This window comes from Ahaetulla prasina, chromosome 4, assembly GCF_028640845.1.
Source record: "Ahaetulla prasina isolate Xishuangbanna chromosome 4, ASM2864084v1, whole genome shotgun sequence".
Classification (NCBI taxonomy): Eukaryota; Metazoa; Chordata; class Lepidosauria; order Squamata; family Colubridae; genus Ahaetulla; species Ahaetulla prasina.
This window is the reverse complement of record NC_080542.1, coordinates 77,811,197-77,838,929: the sequence shown is the minus strand read 5'-3', so window position 1 is coordinate 77,838,929 and position 27,733 is coordinate 77,811,197. Positions and strand designations below refer to the sequence as shown.

General features: G+C 44.3%; 1 protein-coding gene and 1 long non-coding RNA gene across 6 annotated transcripts in view; one reads left to right on the top strand and one right to left on the bottom strand.

Annotated features, from left to right (window-relative positions):
* Positions 1 to 358: 358 nt before the first annotated feature.
* Positions 359 to 27,733, bottom strand: part of LOC131196715 (uncharacterized) — a 49,681-nt gene continuing 22,306 nt past the window's right edge. The window contains exons 2-3 of the long non-coding RNA XR_009154808.1: positions 3,140 to 3,269; positions 359 to 460 (exon numbers count right to left, since the gene is read on the bottom strand). This is a non-coding gene — a long non-coding RNA (uncharacterized LOC131196715). The remainder of the gene's footprint in view (positions 461 to 3,139; positions 3,270 to 27,733) is intronic.
* Positions 11,808 to 27,733, top strand: part of MLH1 (mutL homolog 1) — a 122,413-nt gene continuing 106,487 nt past the window's right edge. For 3 of the 5 annotated variants that reach the window (XM_058179874.1, XM_058179872.1, XM_058179875.1), the window contains exons 1-5: positions 11,808 to 12,154; positions 14,848 to 14,938; positions 15,026 to 15,124; positions 19,806 to 19,879; positions 25,783 to 25,855. In XM_058179874.1, coding sequence (XP_058035857.1) covers positions 12,039 to 12,154; positions 14,848 to 14,938; positions 15,026 to 15,124; positions 19,806 to 19,879; positions 25,783 to 25,855 — 453 coding nt within the window. In that variant the 5' untranslated portion in view covers positions 11,808 to 12,038. The remainder of the gene's footprint in view (positions 12,155 to 14,847; positions 14,939 to 15,025; positions 15,125 to 19,805; positions 19,880 to 25,782; positions 25,856 to 27,733) is intronic. The other 2 variants (XM_058179873.1, XM_058179876.1) reach the window with 2 other exon arrangements.

Below are 27,733 nucleotides of genomic sequence, written 5' to 3'. Positions count from 1 at the left end.
CTGCTTAATTGTTACCCATGTTTCAATTCTCCTAGAAAAAACATTTCTACAACAGGAAATGCTATTGCATATGTGATGTTTCATGCATTCTGGAATAAAAAAACATGCAGATTCCATATGTGGGTATATGAGTTTTGCTATGGATCCGTGAATTTTGCATGAAAGTATAAAGTGTGCTTTTTAAAAAACAGCTATGAATTATAAAAGTTAGATGGTATTAACGATAAAGGCAATATCTATTATATATCTTTCCTTCAAAATCTGGTATTTTTATCATTTCTCAAAAAACATATTTTTCCTATTACTTACTGTTAATAGTTGAGAAAGCACCTATTATCAAATCACATATCTGACTGATATCTGATGAAGTCTGGAGAATAGTCAAACCTTGGTAAAAATTTTCTGCTGCTTTTAGGGATTTTGACAATTTAATCAGAGAGTAACCTGTTCTGTAGTACCCCTAGAAAGAAAGGGAAAAAGAGGATTCAAAAGTCAACATTCCTCTTCAGTAACTCAGATCCAAACAATTTAGGAACAAGAATTTCCCATAAACTGCATTAATGTATTGTACCAATAACAAAAATAAGTTCTTGGCCAATCAATAGCTTGTTAAAACTGAAATACTATAGTTAAAGATAGTTAAGTCAAAAGTCGCTTTCTAGAACAGACATGTCAAACTCAAGGCGGTTAGATCTGTGGTTAGATCTGGCCCATGGAGCCACCCTGGAATCAGCACAGGACTGGCCTGTGGTCCAACCCAGGTTGACTGGGCACTGATCTACAACCTGGTGGCAGCCATCCAGGCTGGAACACAGTCACCCTTAGAGCTGTGGGGCCACCCTGGAGCCAATGAGGCACTGCCCTGCACCCTGGATGCACACACAGTGAGTATGCGCAGGGCCTGGCATCCCTGGCACTTTCTTGCCCCACAGTCTGTCTGCGTTCTGAGCACTTCCCTTTCACCCAGGACACCAGTGCTCTTGTGCTTGCCCATTGCAGGCTTCCAAGGCAGCCCCGCACGTCGGATCTAAGGCCAAGCACAGGAACCAACACTGTCCGAGGCCCAGGTGTGCTGCTTGCTCACGTACGCCAGCATTACTGTTTGAGGATAGGAATGAAGACTTCAACTAAGCAAGGAGGCGCCTAGGGCCAGGCCACTCAAACCACATTCAGCCAACTACACCAGGGGAGGAATGAGACCTCATTGTCCTGTGAAGCCTGCCACCATTGGAGCGGGGAGGAGGAGGAGGAGGAGGAAAAGAATGGTGAGGCTTTGCGCCAGCCAATCAGCAGGGAGTAGATTGGGTGTGATTAGCTGGTTGGAGAGGTAGATCATGACTGTTCAGGTGGCTACCATCGCCACTGGCAGCAGATTGGGTGCCCCAGCTTCGTCCGAGCTAAAGAAAGCAGAAGCGCACCAGCAAAATTTCCAGTGGTGGGATTCAGCCAGTTCGCTCCATTTCGGGAGAACCGGTTGTTAATTTTCTGAGCAGTTTGGTGAGCTGGTTATTGGAAGAAATAATTAGGGGAGAGAACTAGTTGTTAAATTATTTGAATCCCACCACTGAAAATTTCCCTCAAAGATCACTCCATTTCTAAGCAGCCCATTTACATGAAGACACCCCAATTGCATGCAGGAGGGCTCCGCAGAACAATGGGGTCTCATTCCTCCCCCTGTGCGGCAGGCTGGACATGGGTGTGAGGGGCCTTTCCCCATAATGCCACTTTGCTCAGTTGAAGGCTTTGTTCTGCCCTCAAATAATTAAGCCACCACACACAAGTGAGAGTGCATCTGGGCCACGGACAGCAATGATTCCTGCACTTGGCCAATTCTGATTCCATGGTGACCCTCTCAGCTATGGCCACAGGGTAGGTTGATGAAGGAGCTCCATCCATAGCTGATTTTAGCATTTAGTGACCAGATGTCCCGCTTTGGCGGGACAGTCCCGCTTTTTAATAATTTGTCCCGCGTCCCGCAGCAATTCCAAAAAGTCCCGATTTTTTTTGTTTCACTCCCATTCTGAAAATGGGAGGCGGCAATGCAAGAGGAGGAGGCGGAGAAGAGGGAGTGGTGGAGAAGGGAGTGCGAGAGGGAGGAGAGACGCCGCTTGACTTCACCCGAGAGGAAGAGAAGAGCCGAGAGGAGAGCTGAGCCTGCCTGGAAGAGCGGAGAAGCAGCAGCCGCTCCTCCTCCTTCAGGCAGGTGGCAAGACTCAGCATGCATGCGCAGTGCCCCCCCCGTCAATGGTGTCCCGCTTTGCCATCGCTGAAATCTGGTCACTTTATTTTAGCAGCCAGCAAGATCCCTGCCACAGTGGTGGCAGAAAGGAGTTCAGGGGGGAGGAGCAGGAGACAGGCACCACAAATACTTTTCACACTGAATTAAAGTTTTTGTGTCCCTGATTCTCTGCAAAAGAGAATGAATGCCTGAACTTGCATGATATTATGACACCCAGGTGCGTCCATTCTTGAGGAGAAAAGCACTTCCAAGCTGACTCTCGTCTCCCTCTAAGGCAAAGAAACAGCAGCAGAGAGGAGACAGATCTTTGCAAGGTAAGTGAATCCAGTGAGGCAGGAAGAGAGCGGGAAGCATGAAGTATCTTAGTGGATCAAGGAGGCTTTAAGGGCTTGTGACCAACCAAATTTTAAAATTTTGCAGCATTTTTTACAGCAGTTAAGTCATCACAGTCAATAAGTGAACCAACAGTTCACTATGGGCACAGTTTTGCCAAAAACTGTTAAGAAAATGCCAGTTTTCTGCAAAACTGCTATAAATGGACATTTGATGTGCGATGTTGTAACAGCTGTAAATGAGGCCCCAATGTAAGCACCCAACATGCAGTCATATGACTGTGGGGAACAGGGGGACTATCAGAACTTCAAAGCTGGGTTACCTCTCAGGCAGATTTGTTGGAACTCCAAATGGTTGTTAAGCAACTGGTTATCAGACATTTTAAGGCCCAAGATATATCACAAATTCCTCCTTACTTATTCCATTGTGTCAAGCAATATAGAAATTAATCTATTCATTTAAATATTTTTTAAAAAACAAAACAAAATCTGCTGTAAAATGCTTACTATTCCAAAATTCAAACACTGGAGTTTAAAAAAAAATATTCAGCACTTGTTTTAAATATACCTTAATATAAGTTGCATCCCATTTTAGGCAGTCTTCTTCTGAGTAATAAGCCTCATTCCATTTACCCAAATTGTAAAAAGCATTTAATCTGTTGCAGAACAATACTGCTATGTCTCGATTGCACGGAACCCTAAAAGGGGAGAGAAGGAAGAAGGTTTTAAATGCAGCTGCTTTAAGTAAAGCTGTTTCATGTAATAGTTTAAACAGCACTAAATACATTCAATAATTGTGTGATATGGAGAAATAGACCTATGTAGAAGACTTTTGTGTTCTAAGAAAGAAAAAATTAACTACTTTTATGAGTTCAACTATGCAAGTCATTCTGAGAGTGAGATGGGCTGTACCTAAATTAATAAATAAAAAGGTCACTCAACTAATTGGCATATAAACTTTGCTTTTAATATGTACAGATGTCTAAATAGATATATAGATTGTATAAACTGATATAACATATTTCATTTAAATGGCATCTATGAAGTTTACTGACTATAATTCTCTGAGAATTAATCCAGTTCTGTAGAGACCTTTGAATTTACTTGGGCTGGGGGATCCATTATCTCCAGCAGAGGACGGAGAGATCATGGTGAGCACCAAACCCTTGTACACCAGAGGAGCCTTGCTGTCCCCCTCAGGCCATATGGAGGACCCCCGGATGGCAGCATAGGCTGCCCGGAGCCCTGGGCAGTGGAGGGCAAGTGCCAAATTGGCCCTTGAGCTCCCAGGGCACAGGGACACCACAGCCCAGCCCAGCCCCACTTCCCCAACAAGGCGCCCAGCTGCATTTATCTCCTCAAGGCTGCTGCTGCTGTGCTTGCTCTCCTTGGTCAGGTTACTCATGTTGTGTGTGGGAGGGCAAAGTGTGTGGGTCAGAGGGCAGCCCACTCCATCTCCTTGTGAGGAGATCCGATATGGTAACCAAAGCATCCTCAGCGATAGGATGGTGTTATGTATTTGAACTTTAAGAGGGAAGTTTGGGCGGGAACTAGCACGTTGCTGATTGGCTGATGCCTCAGCCAAAATAGTATTTAAAGAGGGGTTTTTGCTGTTGGTCTTTTGCTGGGTCACAATAAACTAAAGAGCTGTTGTCACTTGTGTGGTCTCCTGCCTTGTAATTGCCCAAACTTAACATTGGCGACGAAGGTAGGATCCTGAGGCAGCGAGACCAGGAAAAAGAGCTGAAGGAGTACGGATTCGCAAAACCCAGCCAGTATCGGAAGCGGTTACATAGCCATGTCCAGCTATACACTGCCAGCGCCATTTGACCCTGCCAAGGAGAAATGGGGGTCGTACATGGCTCGCTTTGAGTGCTTCCTCGAAGCAAACGAACTACAGGGAGTCTCGGACAATCGGAAGCGTGCTTACTTCCTGAGTCACTGCGGACCAGAGGTTTTCGATACCGTCGAGTTACTGTCGGAACCAACACCGGTACAGTCGGTACCATGGCAAATGCTGCAAACGACACTGAAGGCACACTACGCTCCGGTGCCGTCGAAGTTTGTTCAGCGTTTTGAGCTAAGACAGCGAGTTCAGCGCGAGGGCGAATCGATAAGCGTGTACATGGTGCATTGAGGAAAGCCGCGAACCACTGTGACTACCGGGATTTGGATGACTCTTTACTGGAACAACTCATTTGTGGGGTCCGAGACATTCGTTTACAGAGGCGGTTGCTGTCCAAGAGCAACCTGACCCTAGCCCTGGCCCTGGATGACGCCAGGGCACACAAGATGTCCACCAAAGCGGCGGAGACTCTACAGAAACCGAACACACCGAACACCGGCATGAAAGCAGTGCCAGTCCACAGCGAGGTCGTCGAGGCCGAATCCGGGGGTGAGGAAGAAGAAGAGGTCTTCTATACTGGGAGGTCGGAGAGAGGTGACCGGGATGAGTGCGTGAGCTGCGGAGGCCAACACCAATGACAAAATTGCAGATTCAAGGACGCAATTTGCCAGCGGTGCGAAAAGAAAGGGCACATCGCACAAGCCTGTCGAGCCCCACAACCGTCCTGCCCAAAATTCAAACCAGCCAATCAGCAGAGCGCTGGACCGACGAAACGGCCAGGGATTGGCTCATCCAAAAGAGGCGCGAAATTGAACCAAACAACTGTACGAGTGGGCCACGCATCAACGCGAATAGAAAAGAAGATATTCACACAGACGCACATCGAAGGAGTGCCATGTAAGATGGAGGTGGACACCGGATCGTCGATCACGATCATGTCCTGGGACACCGTCGCGAGGAACCTGCCAGAGGTCGTGAAACGCCAACTACAAACCCAAAAGCTGAGAGTGCAAGACTACCAAGGAAACCAGATCCCTGTTCGAGGAATCACGTCCGTCAAAGTGAGATACGGAAACCTAAAGAAAACTCTACCGGTCACCATCATAGATGGAAACCTTCCAAGCTTGCTGGGCCTGGACTGGTTCAGAGTCCTGGGGATGGAAGGTCCACAGAAACCGTCCACAGAAACGGAGTCACCCTAAAGGATGAACTGCTGAAAGAGTTCGAGGACGTCTTCCAGGACTGCCTGGGCAAGTACGTGGGGACCCCTATTTCATTTAATTTAGATCCCCAGGTAGCTCCCATTAGGTTAAAGGCTAGGCGGGTACCCTTCGCCCTTAAGCCCAAGATAGACCGGGAGTTAGACAAACTAGTAAACCAGGGCATACTAGTTCCCGTCAACCATGCCAAATGGGAGACACCGATTGTGACCCCAGTCAAACCAGACGGAACAGTCCGGATTTGCGCTGACTACAAAGCAATGCTTAACAAAGCATTGCAAAAGGGTGCATACCCCATTCCCGTAGTGCAACATCTGTTACACTCATTGGGACAAGGGCAGGTCTTCGCCAAACTCGATTTGGCCCAAGCCTACCAACAATTACCAGTAGACAATGACACAGCCGAGGCGCAGACGATTGTAATGCATCGAGGCGCATTCAAATGCACTCGACTCCAGTTTGGAGTCAGCGTAGCCCCAGGGTTGTTCCGAAATCTAAAGGAACATCTGCTACAAGGAATACCGGAGGTCGTGCCATATTTTGACGACGTACTAGTTTCAGCAGAGAACCTAGATGAGTTAGGGGTCAAACTACGGAAGGTCTTGGGCATTTTCAGGTCTGCTGGACTTAAGGTCAAGCTCAACAAATGCCAGATAGGAGTCGAATCCATAGAATTCTTGGGTTACCAAATAGATAGAGAAGGCATCCACCCCACGGAGAGCAAAGTGCGAGCCATCAAAAAGGCTCCAGCTCCCAAAAATAAGGCTGAATTACAGGCATTTTTAGGGCTTGTGAACTTCTATGCAGTTTTCTTGCGAAATAAAGCAACAGTAGCAGAGCCGCTGCACAAGCTATTAGCAAAAAAGGCTGCTTGGACGTGGGGCAAGGTTGAGGCCAGAGCATTCGAGGGCGTTAAGAACCTTTTGTCCAGTGATAGCCTGCTAATCCAATATAACGGGACATTACCACTAGTGCTAATCTGCGATGCGTCACCCTACGGGGTAGGGGCTGTCCTCAGCCATAGGCTGCCGAACGGATCGGAAGCCCCCATAGCATATTTTTCCCGCACGATGTCAGCAGCAGAAATAAACTATAGCCAGTTAGACAGAGAGGCCCTGGCCATAGTTTCAGGAGTCAAAAAATTCCACGAATACCTATTTGGGTGCCATTTCGAAATAGTAACAGACCACAGACCACTGTTAGGACTCCTGGCGGGGGACCGTCCAACCCCGGTTGCCCTATCCCCCAGGATGACCCGTTGGACTATTTTCCTGGCGGCATACTCGTACAAATTGTCCCACCGTCCAGGGAAGGACCTAGGACACGCGGACGCTTTGAGTAGATGCCCGCTACCAGAGACAATCGAAGACCCAACCCCGGGGACACCCATCCTACTAATTGACTCTCTAGACTCTGGACTGGTCACTTCTAAGGAAGTGACTAGGGCATCGTACAGAGACGTTATTATAAGGACTGTAATCGGTTGGGTACAGAGGGGATGGCTGAATGCACCGGGGGATCGTTTCAAAGACTTTACCAAAAAACACTAGGAATTGTCGGTTCAAGGGGGTTATCTGTTATGAGGGGATAGAGTGGTTATCCCGGAGAAACTGCGAGAAAATGTATTGGAACTGTTACATGTGGGTCACCCAGGGATTGTGAGAATGAAAAGCCTTGTGAGGAGTTATGTGTGGTGGCCACAAATGGATAAAGGCATTAGCGACAGGGTAGGAAAATGCCAGGCCTGCCAAGAGTCAAGGCCACTACCCCCGACAGCCCCCATAAGGGAATGGGAGAAACCCCAGGGTCCTTGCTCCAGGATCCACATAGACTTTGCCAGGCCATTCCATGGGCAAACATTTTTAATCGTGGTAGACGCATTTTCAAAGTGGTTAGAAATCTTGCTTATGAAATTCACAACAGCCGAAGCCATAATTACAACATTGCGGCACCTTTTGTAACGCATGGATTGCCAGACACCCTAGTGTCCGACAATGGCCCGCAATTCACGGCTACTCAATTCGAGGGGTACTTAGCAGAAGAGGGCATCCGACATGTCCTCTCGGTGCCTTTCCACCCAGCGACGAACGGACTTGCAGAACAATTCGTTTGCAGTGCCAAGGAAGCGCTATCCAGAATAACCCCCGGTGATTGGCAAGCCAAAATCGATACCTTCTTAGCGGTACAACACAGAACCCCCTGTGTAGCCACAGGGCTCAGCCAATCTGAACTATTGATGGGTAGGAAACTCAGGTGTCCATTAGATAGATTAAACCCAACATATTCCCCTGACAGGTACCAAGGCATCCAGGAAAAAACAGGGAAATGGCAATGGGTGATTCAGTGTGGGCACATAACTATGGTGAAGGCCCAGCATGGCTTAAAGGAACGATCACTGGAGTAACAGGTCCAAAATCATATATAGTGGACATGGGGGATGGCCGAGTATGGAGGCGCCACATAGATCAATTACGAAGAAGGATACAAAATAAATCAGAAACCACACAACCAGACCCTGACTACCAAATATTTGAACCAACAGCTAACTCAGACCCGCGGCGATCGGAGGACTTATCTGAATTTGTAGAAGTCCAGCGACGCCAATCGGCTCCTCCACTACTCTGCAACTAATCCAGGGCCGGAGGGCCGGAGGGCCTAGAGGAGGAGCTGGGAGGAGCAAACAGTTCAATGCGTTGGTTCCGTCCCAGGCGCCTGATGGACCCTGAGAGGTTCCGGATGGAGTTTGGGCCGTTCCCTGAGGATCTTGCCCACGGCACGACTGAAGAACTAGTTGCGGCCTGGGAGGGGACCGCGGCTGGGGCTTTGGACCGTGTCGTGCCTTTGCGGCCTCTGACCCGGCGTAGATCTCAATTGGCTCCTTGGTTCTCTGAGGAGCTGAGGGAGATGAAACGCCGGAGAAGATGCCTAGAGAGTACCTGGAGGTCTAGCCATTCCGAGGCTGATCGGACACTAGTGAGGTCTTTTACTAAGACCTACCTAGTGGCAATGAGGGAGGTGAAACGTTCCTACGTTTCCACCCTCATTGCATCGGCAGATAACCGCCCAGCCGCCCTGTTCCGGGTGACTCGCTCCCTCCTTCGTCAGGAGGGACGGGATGACCCCCTACAGGGACGTGCTGAGGAGTTTAACGGTTATCTATACGATAAAATCGTTCAGCTTCGGGATAGTTTAGACCAAAATTGCGATGATCCAAGTGGGATGGCGGAGGCACGTCTTGTTGAGGTTGTTTGGGATGAGTTTGAGTCTGTGGCTCTCGAGGACGTGGACAGGTTGCTGGGAAGGTTACATGCAACCACATGTCTACTGGACCCGTGTCCTTCCTGGCTGGTGCTGGCTACTCAGGAAGTGACACGCGGCTGGCTCCAGGGAATTATAAATGCTTCGTTGTTGGAAGGGGTTTTCCCCGCCGCCTTGAAAGAGGCGGTGGTGAGACCCCTCCTCAAGAAGCCTTCCCTGGACCCAGCTATTTTGGGTAATTATCGTCCAGTCTCCAACCTTCGCTTTGTGGCGAAGGTTGTAGAGAGTGTGGTGGCATGGCAGCTTCCCCAGTACCTGGATGAAGCTGTCTATCTAGACCTGTTCCAGTCCGGCTTCCGGTCCGGTCACAGTACGGAGACAGCTTTGGTCGCGTTGGTGGATGACCTCTGGAGGGCCAGGGCCAGGGGTTGTTCCTCTGCCCTGGTCCTATTAGATCTCTCAGCGGCTTTCGATACCATCGACCATGGTATCCTGCTGCACTGGTTGGAGGGACTGGGAGTGGGAGGCACCGTTTATCGGTGGTTCTCCTCCTATCTCTCTGACCGGTCGCAGACGGTGTTGACAGGGGGGCATAGGTCGACTGCGAGGTGCCTCACTTGTGGGGTACCTCAGGGGTCGATTCTATCGCCCCTCCTGTTCAACATCTACATGAAGCCGCTGGGCGAGGTCATCAGTGGTTTCGGGGTGAGTTATCATCTGTACGCTGATGATACGCAGCTGTACTTTTCCACCCCGGACCACCCCAACGAAGCTGTCGAAGTGCTGTCTGGAAGCCGTACGGGTCTGGATGGGGAGAAACAGACTCAAGCTCAATCCCTCCAAGACGGAGTGGCTGTGGATGCCGGCATCCTGGTTCAGTCAGCTGCAGCCGCAGCTGGCTGTGGGGGGCGAGTTATTGGCCTCAACGGAGAGGGTGCGCAACTTGGGTGTCCTCTTGGATGGGCAGCTGTCGTTTGACGATCATTTGGCGGCCGTCTCCAAGAGGGCCTTCCACCAAGTACGCTTGGTGCGCCAGTTGCGCCCCTTCCTTGACCGGGATGCCTTATGCACGGTCACTCATGCCCTTGTCACTTCCCGCTTGGATTATTGCAATGCTCTCTACATGGGGCTGCCCTTGAAGTGCACCCGGAGGCTGCAGTTAGTCCAGAATGCAGCTGCGTGGGTAATAGTGTAACACCAATCCTGCGCAGTCTGCACTGGCTTCCTGTGGTTTTCCGTGTGCGCTTTAAGATTTTGGTTACCACCTTTAAAGCGCTCCATGGCTTAGGACCCGGGTACTTACGGGACCGCCTGCTGTTACCTTTTGCCTCCCACCGACCCGTACGCTCACACAGAGTGGGCCTTCTCAGGGTGCCGTCCGCCAAGCAATGTCGGCTGGCGGCCCCCAGGGGAAGGGCCTTCTCTGTGGGAGCTCCTACGCTCTGGAACGAGCTTCCCCCTGGGTTATGTCAAGTGCCTGATCTTCGGACTTTTCGCCGTGAGCTGAAAACGCACCTATTTATTCAAGCGGGACTGGATTGAAATTTTATTGGGGTTATTTATATTTTAAGATTTTAAATTGTTTTAATATTTTGGCCACATTATAATATGTTTTTTAATTTCTTTTAATGTTTATATAGTATTTTTACTTGGCTGTACACCGCCCTGAGTCCTTCGGGAGAAGGGCGGTATAAAAATCGAAATAAATAAATAAATAAAATAAATAGTAGATAATCTTTGGTTAAAGCTTTGGGGATTTTGGGAAGAGACCACAGAGTCAGGTAGTGCATTCCAGGCATTAAAACTCTGTTACTGAAGTCATATTTTCTACAATCAAGATTGGAGCGGTTCACATTAAGTTTAAATCTACTATGTGCTCGTGTATTGTTGCGATTGAAGATGAAGTAGTCTTTGACAGGAAGGACATTGTAGCAGATGATTTTATGAGTTATGCTCAGGTCATGCAGAAGGCGGCGGAGTTCTAAATTTTCTAAACCCAGGATTTCATGTCTGGTGGCATAAGGTATTTTGTTGTGATCAGAGGAGTGGAGTACTCTTCTTATAAAATATTTCTGGACATGCTCAATTGTATCTATGTCCGAAATGAGGTGTGGGTTCCAGAAAGGCGAGCTGTATTCGAGAATTGGTCTAGCAAATGTTTTGTATGCTCTGGTTAGTAGTGTAATCTTTCTGGAGAAGAAGCTAGGCAAGATTAAGTTTACAATTCTTAAAGTTGTAAACTTCTATTCTAAAGATGTTGCTATATTTGCAGAAGCAGATATTTTTGTTGAAGAATTTATATAATTGATTAGTGGGGGTAAGCAATTTACTATGCACATCCCAATTTGCAATGGGACTCAATTAGACTTTTTTTTTTTTAGAATGAAGGTAAACTGATTCCTGGTAAGTTGGAAATGTTGCTATTTATCTAATGGTAATTGTTTGGTTTAAGTAGAAAGAGCGAACTGGGTTTATCTGAAGTCTTTTTAAAATTAAGCATGCTTAGGTTAAAATAGATGTAGCAAACTTGCCTGATATTTTGCAATAAAAGGCCACTCAGCAGTAAGAGACTTTTTTTTCTCTTACAGATATTTCCCCTGCATATACAGTACTTAAAAAAAAAACATTTCCAACTTCCCCTCCAGGAGACTAGGGCAAATAAACCGAGCAGTTTTGCATAGCTCTTACTTAGTAAATCCCATCTCAATTATTTTTTTAAAAAGGTGACAGGAAACGCTATGAACACAGCTCCACCACTCTGGAGCGCACCGCTATGCCTTTGTTTTTCCTTCGACTAAAGAGCGTTCCTTAAAAAAGAAACCAGGAAGTTTGATTGGCAAGCTCGCAACCAATCAACAATGAGTTGGATCTCAGATTTTAGCGCGAGACTATTACAATAGTGGTCTGTCGTTTTTTTGGCGCCTCATAGAAGAGGATGCTGGTGATTTTTTCTTCCCCGGGCTTTTAAATTAAGCCCCGCTTTCCTTATATGTGGAGCACCGTACCTTTTTCTCCTTGGATCCTTCTCATTTGTACAGTGCCCCCCCCCCCGGTGGTTTCAAGCTACCGGAGCTTTTGGGCGTGTAATTTCTCCTTTCCCTCAATTCAATACTCGCGCTTCAACCTCGTTGTTCTGACCCGCCATGGCTCTTGTAGCTGGTGTCATCCGTCGCCTAGATGAGAAGGTAGTGAACCGCATCGCAGCTGGAGAGGTCATCCAGCGACCCGCTAATGCCATTAAAGAGATGATCGAGAACTGGTAATGCGCCCAATGGGTTGGTTGGTTGATCCTAATAGTTGTAGGGAAGCAAGAGGTGTTCACTACACTCGCAAAAATAGTTCCTAACGTGGAATATTTCAATTACATCTATTGCATTAAAGCACAGTATATATCTGAATTTCAGGCGGGTTTGAGGATAGTCTGGGATGTTAGGTCTTACTGAAAAAAAATACAATTGGCTTACATTCTCATAGAAAAAGTATGAGAGCTGCTAAACGGGCAGGAATGAGCGAATTACCGAGGAGAGGTTTGGAGAAGAGATTATGCAATCTAAAGTTAGCTGGTAGTGTAAGAAAGAAACTCAAAATAACCTTACCTTGAATTTGTTGGGACAGAAAAATTAGAACAGGCTTTCAAGATTCATGTCAGCCCTTCAAGGTAGGGCAGGTTAAAAAACGTCCAAATTCCAGGAACGTTATTTTATTGTAGAGTATTTTAACAGAAACTAGAAACGTATTCAAGTTTCTTTCTGTCCCAATTTATGCTGAACAAAATTAAGGTGGAATTATTTTGAGTTTCTTCCTTTTTTCTATTTCTGAACTCTTATTTTTCCAGTTCCCTTTTTAGCAACAGGTCAACCCATCTCACGTTGTGATGAAAATAGAAGGAAAGTTTGTTGAATATGTTCTCTGCCTTGAATTATTTGTTAAAATAATAAAGGCAATATGTAAGTAAGTAAATAAAGCTCCTTCCTTCACCCCTTAGCTGCTCTCCTATACTGTGCCCAAGGTCAGCTCTAAATTCCTTTATACTTATATACGTTGTTAACTCCTGTCAGTGGTCCATAAGTATTAAGGTTTCATTTAAAATAAATTTATAAATACATGTGTATAGCTTTACATTTACTGAAAAGGGGAAAAAAAGGTCATTCAGGTATTCACAACCATTCAGAATGTGATGAAATGTGCAGCTGGAAAAAGAGTAGAGGGGATAGAGGAATGGTGGCAATATCATTGTGATTTCCTCCGGCATATTCCAGTGAGGGGTCTAAAACAAGCAACTGGTTGAGGGAAGGAAGAAAAAGTTCAGAGTAGCCACACTGTAGAATCTCCCAGGATGTATCTATTAGGTTAGAAACTTTTGTCTGATGAGATTCTATTAGGTGTAAGCAAATAAAGAACTGAACTTGATTGGATCTCATGTCAGATTTGGGCTTGGGTCTGATACAGTCAGGCCCTAAGAACAACATGTGGAGTTATATCTGAGTAGTTTTCTTTATTGCACCTTATCTGTAGACAGACTCTTACCAGACTAAAGCAAGTATTTGCAAAAGTTCAGAGATTCTTTGATATTTGCTATAGCGAAACAGATTTAATCCTCTTCTTGCTGACTAAATGTTCCAAGCTCCACTGCCTCTTTGCTCTCTGGGATGCAGCTCCTCCCTCTTGGGAATCTAGAATACATTCCACCGCAAGCACAGAGTTATGATGGCAGTAAATAAAATGAACTTCCTTCCTCCCTCCCTCCCTCCCTTTCTTCCTTTCTTATCTATAGCCATCCAACTCAACCAAGTGACTTCAAGTTCCTTACAATTCTAAAATTATAAAACAATCAAATTAAAAATAAAACAATTAAAACATCCATATATATATATATACAACAATTAAAACATCCAAAATATATACAACAGCCAAGATCATAGTAAAACCAAGAGACAGTTTTATTAACATATTCAGAGCTATAGACTTGGACTCATGACTAAGTTTTTTTAAGCCTTGCGAAAGGCCAGCAGGATTGGGTCCATTCTAATTTCCATGGGGAGAGTATTCCCAAGACAGGCCATAGCAGAGTTCCTGCCAGTCAATGCTCATTGGCTGATGAGATCCGCAGGATGCCCAGTCTTTTGAATTGAATTGTGCTGGTAGAGATTCTTGGAAAATGATAGTCCCTCCAGACCGAAACCATGTAAGGCTTTAAAGCTGATAACTAACACCTTGAATTGCACCTAGAAACAACCAGCAACTAGTGCAGCTCATATAGTAATGGTGTTACATGTGTAAAGTGGCTAGAATGTCTGTGTAACTATATTTTGCATCAGTTGAAGTTTTTAAATAGCTCCTTGGAGATCAAGCTGTTGTGGCATATCTGTGGTAACATGCCATGATCCAGACAGTCAGCATCTGCCTCACAGTTATGACATAATAGTAAGCTGTGATCACATGATGTGATTTCTGATTTTTTTTTTCTGAGCCAAGTCATTGAAGAAGCTGTCAGAAGTTGGAAGTCACAATTATATGAAGTCCTCACTTAAAATCCCATGTGGTCCTTGTTTACTGATGGCAGCTAGGACTGCTGGAACAGCTATGGCTAAGTGATATAGTCACATAATGTTATACTTTATGACACAGATGTCAAACTCGTGGTGTCAAGTTGCCATCACATGATGTTTTGTGACATTCCCTTTGCGGAGCTGGGATGGGCATGGCCTGCGGATAATGAATGCAGCCCATGGGCTACCAGTTTGACACCCCTGCTTTATGAATGTCACTTAATGACAGAGTTCCCGGTCCCAATTGCCATCATAATCCAAGGACTACCTCTATCTGTATAATCTGTATAATGAGAATAAATTGTTGCCTATTTAGAATTTGTATGCACCTATTCTAAACATTCACGTATAATGTCATTGGATTGGCAGTGTTTCATTACAATATATTTGCTGTTTTTTTTAGTTTAGATGCTAAAGCCACCAACATCCAGCTGACAATTAAAGATGGTGGTTTGAAATTTATTCAGGTACAAGATAATGGTTCTGGAATTAGGGTGAGTAGAGTACTTGATTGTTTAGTTATCGTACTTTATATAAAGAAGATAGTTTAAAAAATACTGATTCGTGGTTTTCTTCTATAGAAAGAAGACTTGGATATTGTGTGTGAAAGATTCACTACCAGTAAACTGCAAACTTTTGATGATCTAGCCAGTATTTCTACATATGGATTTAGAGGTGAGGTATGTTGAGATGGATACTACAATCCAGTATTTTTGTGGTTCTCTCTTTTTCCCTTTTAATATAATATATTGTTCTTAAGAGATTCCAGCAATAGTTACAATTACTATTATTTGGTTTGTCGGAAAGATGGGAGTAGAGCTGATTGGTGTAATAATATGTGTAGTAACTTTTTGACTTCTTTATAGTTAGCTGTCAACCTACAACCGTTTAACTATTGTCCCGAATTATAGACAATTACAATACCATTGAAAATGGTATTTTATGGCCCATAAAGCACCTTCAGTCATTACAAAACATTGCATTGTCATCCTCATGGTCACATGATTGTGATCTGGTTGCTTTGTAACATATTTGCATACATGACTGATTGACAAGATCCCACAATCATGTAGTTGCCATTTCCAATCTTTTGTCATATTTACCCAGAAAAATCAGTGGAGAAGCCAACAGGGAAGGTTGTGATCTGCTGCCACCTGCTGAAAGAAAAACTCCATCTTCGAGGGCTGGCTGAAGGAGTTACTTGCCAAGGGGAGCTGAACTCCTTTGGCAGAGTGCAGAAATGGAGCTAAAATCATGAATATTTCAACTCCATTCCTGCACCTGGCTGAAGGATTTACCATTCATACACAGATGAAAGATGAACTTCTTTAGCAGACAGCTCTTTCACCAGCCCTTAGAGATGAGAAGTCAAAATCTAAACAGAGAAGAGAGAGGGAGCGTGTAAGAGAAGGAGTGTAGATGCATCAGGCAGGAAGAGAAGACCTAGAACGGGTGTCAAACTCAAAGCCTGTGGGCCAGATCCGGCCCGTGGGGCTGTCCTGGAAAATTAAAGGGGCTGTCACATGTTGCTTTAGCCCAGCCCGGCCCACCCCATCCTGGCTAGGCAAAGAGGCTGGGCGTGGCGAGGCCAACAAGCTGCAGCTGTTGCCGGGCAGACTTGTTTGGCCCTGCCCAGCCTCTTTGCTTACCCTGTGTATGCACAGCCTCTTTACCGGGCCTCCCCTCAGTGCTTAGCCTCATGTCTTTGCTGTCAGGCCTGGTCTCTGTGCCATCCAGTTTAGTCTCTTCACCAGTTTCTTCACCCAGCCTTGCCCCCTGGTGGCACCAGCAACAGTCTTGAGGAAGAAACCATGTGCTTGGGCTTCCCACCACCTTTTTTCCCCCCTGCTTCCTCCGAGGGACACGCTTCTCCCAGGATTCTCTTCCTGCAGCCAGCACTCACCCAAGCCTGCTGCTGCTCTTGAGGGCACACCACAGTAATGCCACACCACAGTAATGCCACAGCGTGCATCCGCAGAGAGCCCTCCCAATTCCCCAAGTGGCTGCCGGTTCCAGGTTGCTGCATGCTCGTTAATCAAAACTCTCCAGCCTTTGGGTGCGCTTCTTTCTCTCCCCCCCTCCCCCGTGGCTTCTGCCTGAGGAGGTGTTGCTGTAGTGTGGCAAGTACAGCACAGGCTGGTTATATTCCCATCTCTGCTGGGTGGTGATAATTCTCTGCCCATTTTGCCTCTGAGTCACTTGCCCCTTAGGCTTTGCTTGTGCTGGCGAAGAAGGGGAAGAAGGCTTGTGTCATGTAATGGTGGCTGAGGGAAGGGGCTCTCTTCCAGGGCCAGCTGTCAAAAGAAATGCTGTCCCCCTCCCTCCACCCCAGGAGGCCAGGTAAGTGGGCAGCCAGGAGGCAAGGTTAAAATGCCAGGTATCTCCAGATATTTTCCTGATAAGTGGATTCACCCCTCCCTGTTCATTTTGTAACTTTAGTGTTTCCCTTGGCAACTTCAAGCTGTGTTGATTTCAACTCTCAGAATCTCACAGCCAGCATAGTGGGGAGAATTCTGGGGGTTGAAGTCCACATAGCTTAAAGTGGCCAAGCTTGAGAAAAGCTGCTCAAGAAATGATCAGCTCTATCTGTCTCTCTGAATTCGTGCTAATAAGCCATCTCAGCTTAGTCACATGACCACCCTGATGGGCCTCCTCTCCTATGAGAGACCTGATGGGCATCCTCTCCCATGAGCCCACATACCCTGACTCCTCAAAGCACACCATGCTCCAAGGCTTTGTGGAAAATTTCAAGAAATGATCAGCTCTATCTGTCTCTCTGAATTCGTGCTAATAAGCCATCCCATGAGAGACCTGATAGGCATCCTCTCCCATGAGCCCACATACCCTGACTCCTCAAAGCACACCATGCTCCAAGGCTTTGTGGAAAATTTCAAGAAATGATCAGCTCTATCTATCTTTCTGAATTCATGCTAATAAGCCATCTCGGCTTAGTCACATGACCACCCTGATGAGCCTCCTCTCCCATGAGAGACCTGATGGGCATCCTCTCCCATGAGCCCACATACCCTGACTCCTCAAAGCACACCATGCTCCAAGGCTTTGTGGAAAATTTCTGGAAATCAATGGAGGGGTGTTTTGGGTCTCTTCCCCCCCCCCAAGGATAGACCCACAAAGTGGCCCTAAGGGATCTAACCAGCATTGCCTGCAAAAGCTAAATTTTGAATGGATGTTTCAGGCATTTTGAACTCTATTTCTAGGATGTTGGAGAGTTGTTGGGAAAAGATGGAAACCGTGGTGCCTTTCCTGTTTGGGAAAGCTGGATTGTGTCTTGGTTTTTTCCCCCTACAATCAGAGACACTGAAAGGCAGCCCTGAAAATATCAGAATCCAACCAGAAACGGAGATAGCTTAACTAGAGCGGCTGAGTAGCCCTTGTGGCTGTTAGACCAGCTTCAGAGTAATGGTGGATTGCTGATTTTTTTCTCCATTCAGGAGCTCTCCTATATAAAATATATAATTTCAATTGTATCAAAGAGGGCTGCAGTCACTTGCTTTCTTTCCATAGATGCCGTGATGTTGCTAAACCTGCTCAAAACATCTGGACTCACAGCAACCTACTGAGACTCCAAAGTGGATACCTAGAGCACTCACAACTGCTCGCCTCAAGTAGCACCTGTGACTTTGAGGGCAACCATAATGCTGATGCAGTGAAAGTTTGCAGGAAGCAGTTTCCTTCACGTCCAACTTCTGCCTTGAAAGATCTCTGGAGAGGAGCAGAGGATGGTGGTAGAGCAAAAGGAAGGCTGCCCCAACAAGTTAGCATCCTTATCACTCATAATTGGAAACAGGGATTCCCTTTCAAGAAGAGCCAGCCTCCCTCATGCAGGACACGGAGCACTGCTCCCCTGCTACCTCCTCTTGTTCTCCAGAGATTTGCCAAGGCAGAATTTGGACTCAGAGGAAACTGCTTCCTGCAGATTTTTCCATGTTTCCACAGTCAGCAGCAGTGTCCTCCGCATCCTCCTTTGCTGGGAGGGTGCACCAGACAGGAAAATGCCAATGATGTCTGGGATTGGGAGAAGAACATCTCCTTTGGTGTGTGTGTGTGTGTGTGTGTGCATGTATGCACTTGGCTGCCAGCAATTTGAGGAGGTGAGCTTGTGGGGTACCAAATTGTCCCCACATCAAGTTAGTCGGTATGACTTGTCTGTCCTGAGTCAGCCATGCCCTAGTGAACGACATTAAGCTGGCCATGCCCACCCAGTCAGCCACGCTCAGTGAGCCATGTCAAGCTGATCATGCTCACACAGTTGGCCACACCTATCCAGTCCCTCCTCGTCCCTTCCCCTGAAGTCAATCATAAGCCCTGATGTGGCCCTTTATGAAATTGAGTTTGACACCTCAGTGCAGGTCTCATGAGAGTATTTTTGCTCAAGGTCTGAAAATTTTGCTTGGATTTCAGCAGGGAAGATTTTCAGCTCATGAATGGAGACTTCCATGGTCTCTCCTAGCATAGATTCCTTATCTGGGACTCTTGTCTATTTAGCAACTAATGATATTGCTTAATAACTACAACTGGCAGTGCAGGGATTATAGTTCTTGAGCTAAACATCTTGTGGGTTTCTCGCTGAATTTTGGCTTTACTCTGTGATTTGAGTTTCTGGTTCCAATTGTGGTCATAAGTTGAGGACTACTGTAAATAAATTTAATTCCTGACACTACTTCAGGAGCTCAGGGTTAATATCACTATGTGCCAGCTGAAACAATTTAGGATCTCAATATTTCAAAAATCTTTCCCTCTATCTTTGTAACATTTGCTGAGTGTAGTTAATTTTATATACACATTCTTTGCATAATATCCACAAGCAAGGGAAATCTAATTGTATTGTGACTTGGCTTTTCTGCATATTTAGGTAATTCAAAGATTAACTTAATGTTCATTAAGTAAAAATTGTTTATATTTGCTTACAAAATAGATATAGAATTATTAGCCATTATTTAAAAAGCACAACAAAGTCTAAAGCATAGGTTTTGAAATAAGCATATTTGTTAAATACCTGAGTTGCATATCATATGTGCATTTTAAATGCCTACATTTTGTCTCAGTCAAATGGATAATTTCTCTTAAGATAGAGATTATTTGCTCTCTAATTAGAGCAAGAGTCAGTAACATATGCCTGTTTTACCCTCCAATTTTAGTCATAGAACTTCAAAATTAAATAAAAACAGGAAATGGCCCATGTTACGTGAGATCACAAAATTTTGTGAGGTTGTGCATGCCTGAAATCTAAATGCATCTATTACAGATAAAGAATAGAGAATGTTTGTTGAAAGCAGTGAAGTGTCATGTTTATATGGAGTAATATTGCTTTTAAAACTGAACTTAAATTCTTTTTTCTAGGCATTGGCTAGTATAAGTCATATTGCTCATGTTACTATAACTTCTAAAACAGCTGATGGAAAATGTGCCTACAGGTATGTATATTTAATATTTAAATGTTTGTTTATTTATTTATTTTAGGAAATTTATATTGCCACTTATTTGCACATGGCGACTCAAGGTGGCTTACAGGAATATAAAAACCTCATATATAAAAAATAAAATTAATAAAAGAGAATAATAAATTAATAAAAATATAATAACCCCCCACCCCAATGACAACACATCACATGAGCCATTTAATAGGCTCCATCCCGCTCTGGGTTCCCCAGGCTCACTGGCAGAACCAGGTCTTCAGCAACTTCCGGAAGAGTGTTAGAGTGGGGGCCATTGTAATCTCTGGGGGAATGATGTTCCAGAGAGGGGGAATTACCATGGAGAAGGCCTTTTTTCTGGGTCTCACCAGGTGTATCTCCCTAGGGGATGGGACCCACAAGATTCCTTGCCTCCCCGCTCTTGTGGCCCCAGGATTTGCGAGTCCAGGAGAAATCCCAGATTATACACAGGGTCTGTTTGGGGTAGTACCCCCATCCAAAACCAAGGTGGCAATTCTCCCTGGGCCAGAGAACCCCAAACCCAGAGCTATGCAGTTTTGCCAGGGTTCAGTTTCAACCCGTTGCTCCCCATCCAGCCCCAACAGCCTCCAGGCACTGCGAGAGGGAGGATACAGCATCGCTTAACTCACCATGGGCTGAGACATACAGCTGAGTATCATCAGCATATTGATGATACCTCAGTCCCTGGTGATGGATGATCTCACCCAATGGATTCATATAAATGTTGAACAGGAGCGGATAGAGTACTGAACCCTGCAAAGCAGTGGGCAAAGGCTAGTGGCCGCAGAGGAAGGAAGTGAACCAGGATAGCACAGGGTCTTCCACTCCTATCTCCTGAAGCTGCTCCAGACAAATACCATGGTCCCTAGTGTCGAAAGCTGCCAAGAAGTCAAGCAAGGATGGATGCACTACCCCCATCCCGTTCCCGCTAGAGATTATCCAAAAGTGCAACCAATGCCGTTTCCCATACCCAGCCCTGAATCATGACTGGTATGGGTCTAGATCAGGGGTGAAATCCAGCAGGTTCTGGAGAACCGGTAGTGGAGATTTTTGAACAATTCAGAGAACTGGCAGCAGAAATTTTGAGTAGTTCAGAGAACCGGCAAATACCACTTCTGGCTGGCCCCAGAGTGGGGTGGGAATGGAGATTTTGCAGTGTCGTTCCCTTGCCATGCCCACCAAGTAACACCATGTCCACCAAGTCACGCCCACAGAAAGAACCAGTAGTAAAAAAATTTGGATTTCACCACTGATATACATAATCAGCTTCATCCAGAAACCTCTGGAGCGCCCACACAACCACCTTCTCAACAGCCTTCCCTAAAAAGGAAAGATTGGAGACAGGTCAGAAATAATCCAACAAAGTTGAATCCAGTGATGGCTTCTTAAGAAGAGGGCGGACCACAACCTTCTTAAAGTGCTGGGGCACTTCACCCTCCTGTAGGAAAGCATTAATCACTGCCAGAGTCTACCTGCCTGTCACCTCCCGGGAAGCTTTCACAAGCCAGGAGGGACATGTATCTAAAACATGTGCTTGTACACATACTCCCTAAGATCCTGTCCACTCCCCAGGAACAATAGAGTCAAACCGTTCCCAAATAACAAGGCAAGAACCTGCCTCAGGGGCTTCCACCGGACCAGCAATCACGGCAGCATCATAACTGGGAACAAAGTTGAGTGATTTTGTCTTCCAGAAAATCTGTGAATTCCTCAGCGTGCCCCTTCAGGTGGACCTCAATCTCCTCCTTCCCCAGAAGGAGGCGGCTCACCTTAAAGAGGGTCACTGGGTGATTATCTGCAGATGCAATTAGTACAGAGAAGTATTTGCACTTTGCCGTACGAATCGCCACAAGGTAGGCCTTAATAGCAGTTCTTACCCATGTTCGATTAAGTTCATCCCTCCAGCAGCGCTCTAGATGTGTCTTCACCGATATCATCCTTCTCAGTTTCTCTGTATATCACGGAGGGCAGAGAGGTCTATGAGCGAGGAGAGATTGTATGGGTACAATCCTATCCAAAGCCTCAGTTACCTTTCTATTCCGAACAGTGATTAAGAGCTTGGCTGGACTGCACAGCAGAGTTGCAGTTATAACCCCCAGCTCCTTCCCATCAGGGTCCATTAGTCGTGGACCAAACTAATAGGTCCTGCTTTTCTGTGGGGTATATGTATGCGTACAGCTCTTGAGAAACTCATAGCCACCAGACTGGGATCCGACAATGACAGGAACCAAGGACAAATCTACCAATTCCAAGTTACATAGCACTGCTCTGACAAGAACACCAAATTGAGTGTGTGACCACTATTCCTAGTCGGGCCCTGGATGACCTAGGACAGGCCCATGGAACATTATTGCAGGCTGATCTGACATTTAAAAGCAGCAGCCTAAAACCAGCGCCACCACAGATCTGGTGACCATGTAAATGAGGTGAGTGCAAGGGGGCAGAACACGAGACGGGTACTAAACACCAAGGTCGCATTCTTCATGCTTGCCCCCGTATCTCCCATTAACTGACATCACTGAAATAGATTGCCCTCCTCTGCCTTCCCTGAAAACCATTCCATCCCCCATCACTAACACTTCCTTAAAAAAGGAGAAACCTCCTCCCACTGACAAACTTGGGGAGAAGGTTAGCCTTACAGGCGCTATAGCACTTGCTCTCAGCTCCCTCAAACTCACACCACCCCTTCCTCATTGCTGCAGAGGGGTCACATCTAGCACCCCCATATCTCCCAACACACTCATAAAACAGCCACCCAATGCACAAACAGCACCCTGTCCAGTGGCTCTCACCCACCAAGCAAGGAGCCCCCCCCCTTTTCCCAGCTCTCACCCAGGGGAGAGGTGATACATTCACCTTTCACTCAACTTTCTCTTCCAGTCCCAGAATTCCCCGAACAGCCTTCCCAGGCCTGATTACAAAACATTCATAAGATTGCAAAAAGTAGTCAGAGGAGTAGCAAGAAGGCCTGCTATCCTGCACTAGATATTGTAGCAGCGGTGTAGTCCTATGATGTGTCCTGAAGTTTACACAGTTCCAAGCTCCTACTCGCCAGTTAAAGCTCAAAAAATCCCACACATGAGTAGGTCCAGCTGCTGACAAAGGCTTGTTTCTTCTGTCAGCTTTGCCTCCATCATAAGATCTACATTATCATTCAGAGTTGTAGTTGCCAGTTCTTGGGCTCTCGGATCAGGGCTTAGCTCCAGCTGATTACTGCACATAGAAGACAGTTCAAAGAGATCTAGGGGAATCCAGGGAAAGATTGCATATATATCAATTGTATTACTCTGGACTATTTATTTATTTATCAAAGTTCTAAAGCTGACTGACTCCATAGTTACTCTGGGCTGCTTACAGTATTAAAAACAGTTCAAAGCAACATAGACAAAGAAAAGATTGATGAACATCCAGAGAGGGGAAAAAATACGCAAACTGAAATACAGAGCTTTTGAATAAAAGGCAAATCATATAGTCTAGGTTAAAGCTTGGGGAAGAGCCAGATTTTAAAGCATTAAGAGGAATATTAGTATTTAAATAAAATGAATAAAACAATTTATTAACAGCACCAATACTGCTATTGAAAGCCTAAGAGACTTGAGAAAAAGAATAATGTAAAACAAAGGACTCCAAACATACTAATGTGTGCATAAAATATTAATAGTTGAAAACTGACAAAAATTACATTGTGACAGAAGAGGAATGTTTCTAGTTCAGGGTTTAACAATAACAGTTTCTCACTGCTATAGAAATTAAGTTATAGAAACTCAGTTGTAGACATCTATTTCCTTGTGGGTTATAGGATACAATAAGCCATGCTTTTGAATTTGGCTTCATGCTTGTATGCTCTTCTGAAGTTGATTAACTGTTTGACTTGGAATCTAATAGCAATATTCAATTCAATTTATTACAATCAGAGACCCGAGACCAGAACAAACAAAAGCACTCAGTAAATATACAATTAAAAATTCTAGTATAAAATAATAAATAAGCTAAAATTTATTATAAAATACAGTCTGTCAATTTTACGTGGTCTAACTATACAAAAATTACAATCCATTAACTGTGTGGTCGTAGTCAGTTCAATACTAAGCGGAAAAGGATTAAGGCGACAGGTTTGCCATATTTGTTATATAAAATATCTATGGTGGATTAGACACGTATTTCCAATGAATCCCCGGTGCTGCTGTGCAGAATTTAGCTACCTGCGCTGTAGTTTTGGATTGTTCATCCTAAGCAGCCACTGGAGATAAGCAGTGTCAGAACGGCCAGGACACCTAGCAATTATTGAAAGAATGTTTTTTTAAATCTCTCTGTAAAAGGAGTATGTGACCATACTAGCAATATATTTTATTAAAAATTTCTATCAGCAACTAACAACCTCTACCTCTACCTGGACTTGGACTTTAAAATCCAAGAAACTATTACGTCATCTACTGATTCATATCCCACCTATTCAGTTGCTTTGCCTTTGCCCAAGAAAGACTTTTGAGAAAATCTTTTTTCCTGAATGGTTTCTAACTACAATTATTGCTGGTACATAGAGAAATAGATTGAATGAGAAAGTTTGTTCTTTTCTTTTCTCTATATGTTATGCACACATTAGTATGTTTGGAGTCCTTTGTTTTACATTATTCTTTTTCTCAAGTCTTTTAGGCTTTCAATAATAGTATTGGTGCTGTTAATAAATTGTTTTATTCATTTTATTTAAATACTAATATTCCTCTTAATGCTTTAAAATCTGGCTCTTCCCAGAGGGCAACTTCCAGTACAGCTGACGCAGACAAAAGTAAACAAACTAATACTAGATCTGGCCATTATCAAAATGAGATATTTGGGACTGGACCTCTCACCCAAATTCTTTATCTTTGACTCTGACTGCCATGAGTGGCGTTTTGGAGATCCTCCTGGATCTACAATTCCTTTGCACAGATTCTTCCTGGTGCATCAGTTGTGTCCTTTTATGCACCAGAAGACCTTACTCATGGTCATTCATGTCTTGGTCAACTCCTGGCTAGATTACTTCAGTATGCTGTATGTGGAGTTGCCCTAGAAGACCACCCATAAACTTCTACTGGTCCAGAATGCAGCAGTGTGCACAGTAATGGGGACTCCAAGGTTAACCTAGATAACAGATCTGTTATGTGAGCTGCACTGGCTTCCAATTACTTGGTGCCCAGTTGGCTTCCCAAGATAGGCAATTATATCAATGTTTTATATAAGTAAATAAATAAATAGTACTGAGTGCTTGGCTAAGGACATATCATTTTGTATTGTTATGCATTTGTCGGTATATAGTACAGCAACCTAAGAATAAAAAAATATGATCTGGAAAGAGCACACTGCATTAATAAAAATGGCAATTGTAAAGCACATGTCTTGAAAAGTGTGGTTAACAGTGATTGAAAAAGTAAAATATTCTTTAACATTTCAACTATTTTCAACTGGCTTTATTTCCTTTGAGCAGCATGCAATATTTAGATTAAACCTTTCAGGCTGTTGTTTGTAAAGCCTACTGGTAACAATGGTTTTATGGTACTTTCTACAGTAGTCCAAGCTATAGCTAATCTGTATTCTCTGAGCAAATTATACAAATTTCTTCTAAAGAATTCTCCTGCTCTCTGGCAGCCCATTTAAAATGATTATTTTAATTAATCTGAGAATAAATAGCTATATCTATTATGTTTTCCTCCAGGAGCTTTGTGATTCACATTAGCTCAATTAAACTGTAAAGGAGTCATTTTCTGTTTTTGAAATGAACCTACTAAGAGATAGTTTTGCTTCTTTTTGGCCTTAAAGATTAGAAAGTAGCAATAGTGAAAGTTGTATGGTCTCCACTTGTTCTTGAAACCTGGAGAGGTAACTCTGTTTTGTTTTACTATCAGGGCAAATTACTGTGATGGAAAACTGAAGAATGTTCCAAAACCTTGTGCTGGAAACCAAGGAACTCAGATCACAGTATGTTACTTCCATTTTTAAATGTTTAAAATTTTGGAGCAGTCACCTTGTCCAATATCTTTATACTCCAATGCTAACTTTATTGTAGTTTATCACAGCAGGAATGCATCATAGTAGACAGCTGGGAATGGAGGACTTGCTGTAGTTAACCTCAAACATGTTTTTTGAAGTAGCTGTTATCGCTGAAAACCTATAATAACAGGAGTATCCCCTTTCAGTAACAGGCCTTTTAAATTATAATATTGAAAAGAATGATTTGTGGATCCCTTATAGAACAGGTGTCAAACTCGCTGCGTCACATTGGTGTCCTGTGACATATAGTGACATTTTTTCCCTTTGCAGAACTGGGATGGGTGTGGCCTGCCCATGACACATCCAACCCGCACCCCGCCAGTTTGACACCCTTGCCTTATAAGAATCTGATCCTTCTATAGTCCAGAAATATTTTACAAGAAGAGTTCTCCATTCCTCTGTAAACAACAAAATACCTTATCCCACTAGACTTGAAATCCTGGGCTTGGAAAACTTGGAACTCCGTCGCCTTCGACAAGACCTAAGTTTAACTCATAGAATCATCTATTGTAATGTCCTTCCTGTCAAAGACTACTTCAGCTTTAATTGCAATAATACAAGAGCAACCAATAGATTTAAACTTAATGTCAACCACTTTAATCTAGATTGCAGAAAATATGACTTCTGTAACAGAATCATCAGTGCTTGGAATACTTTACCTGACTCTGTGGTCTCTTCTCATAATCCTAAAAGCTTTAACCAAAAACTTTCTACTATTGACCTCACCCCATTCCTAAAAGGACCATAAGGGGCGTGCATAAGCGCACAAACGTGCCTACCGTTCCTGTCCTATTGTTTTTCTTTTCTTCTATACCTTTATATACTATATAACCTTTCTGTATGATAGTTACATATATTGTTGTGACAAAATAAATAAATAAATAAAAATAAAATAAATAAATAGTTCAGGTACACTTGAATTAATACCTAATTTCTGAATAATTCCTTCTAGCACAAAATATCTCAAATACAAAATGCATGTAGTACTTTGTGGACTTTGTAATAATGTCTCAACTGAAAATGACACACTCTACTTTCTCCCATTACATTTGTATGTATGCATATACACATCTTGTTTATCTGTCACAGTGTTGTCACCCTAAAACTTTTAGCGCAAACATTGCAGGACAGTGATACTGGAGGATCCAATATGAGAGAATGTTAAAATGCATGCTGTATTTATTTCATTAACTGCTGTTTTACTCATAATTCAAGATAGACCTTATAAATAATAGTGAGATTTCATAATAAGTGCAAATCTGGTGTAGGATAATAGTTAAAATAGCAGCAGAAAAAATGTGGGAAATGATCTAATACATTTCAATATTGAACTCCAATGATATGATGAAAGATAACTGTAAACAGAAATCAGTTGTAGAGAAAAGAGGGGTGTGGCTAGCTAGCCAAGGCTATACAATGGAATTCCACAGAACTCTGTGGAAAACGTTGAAATCTCCCTGCCCAAGGGTCCATAGAGGCCCTAGCCAGCCCTGCAGGGGTTGGTAAAGAAGAGTGCCTGCGAATCACAGGGAGTCCACAAATCCCTTTGGGAGCAGAGAAAAACCTCTCAGACCCGCAAGGAGTGATAGATGGCCATTATGAGCTGTCAGAAGCCCCGGCAGCCAGACCTGAAAGTAAAAAGAAGATGTGTGTGTTTGTTCTAGGTGAGATTTTTCTGACCTCTGCTTCAAAAGAAAAGACTTGGCTCTCCCTCAATTTGGATTTAGTTGAGACTTTCCACCTCTGGACTTTGTGGCGAAAAGGCTTTTAGTCATTAATAAAGAAGACATAGAAAAATTTACTATT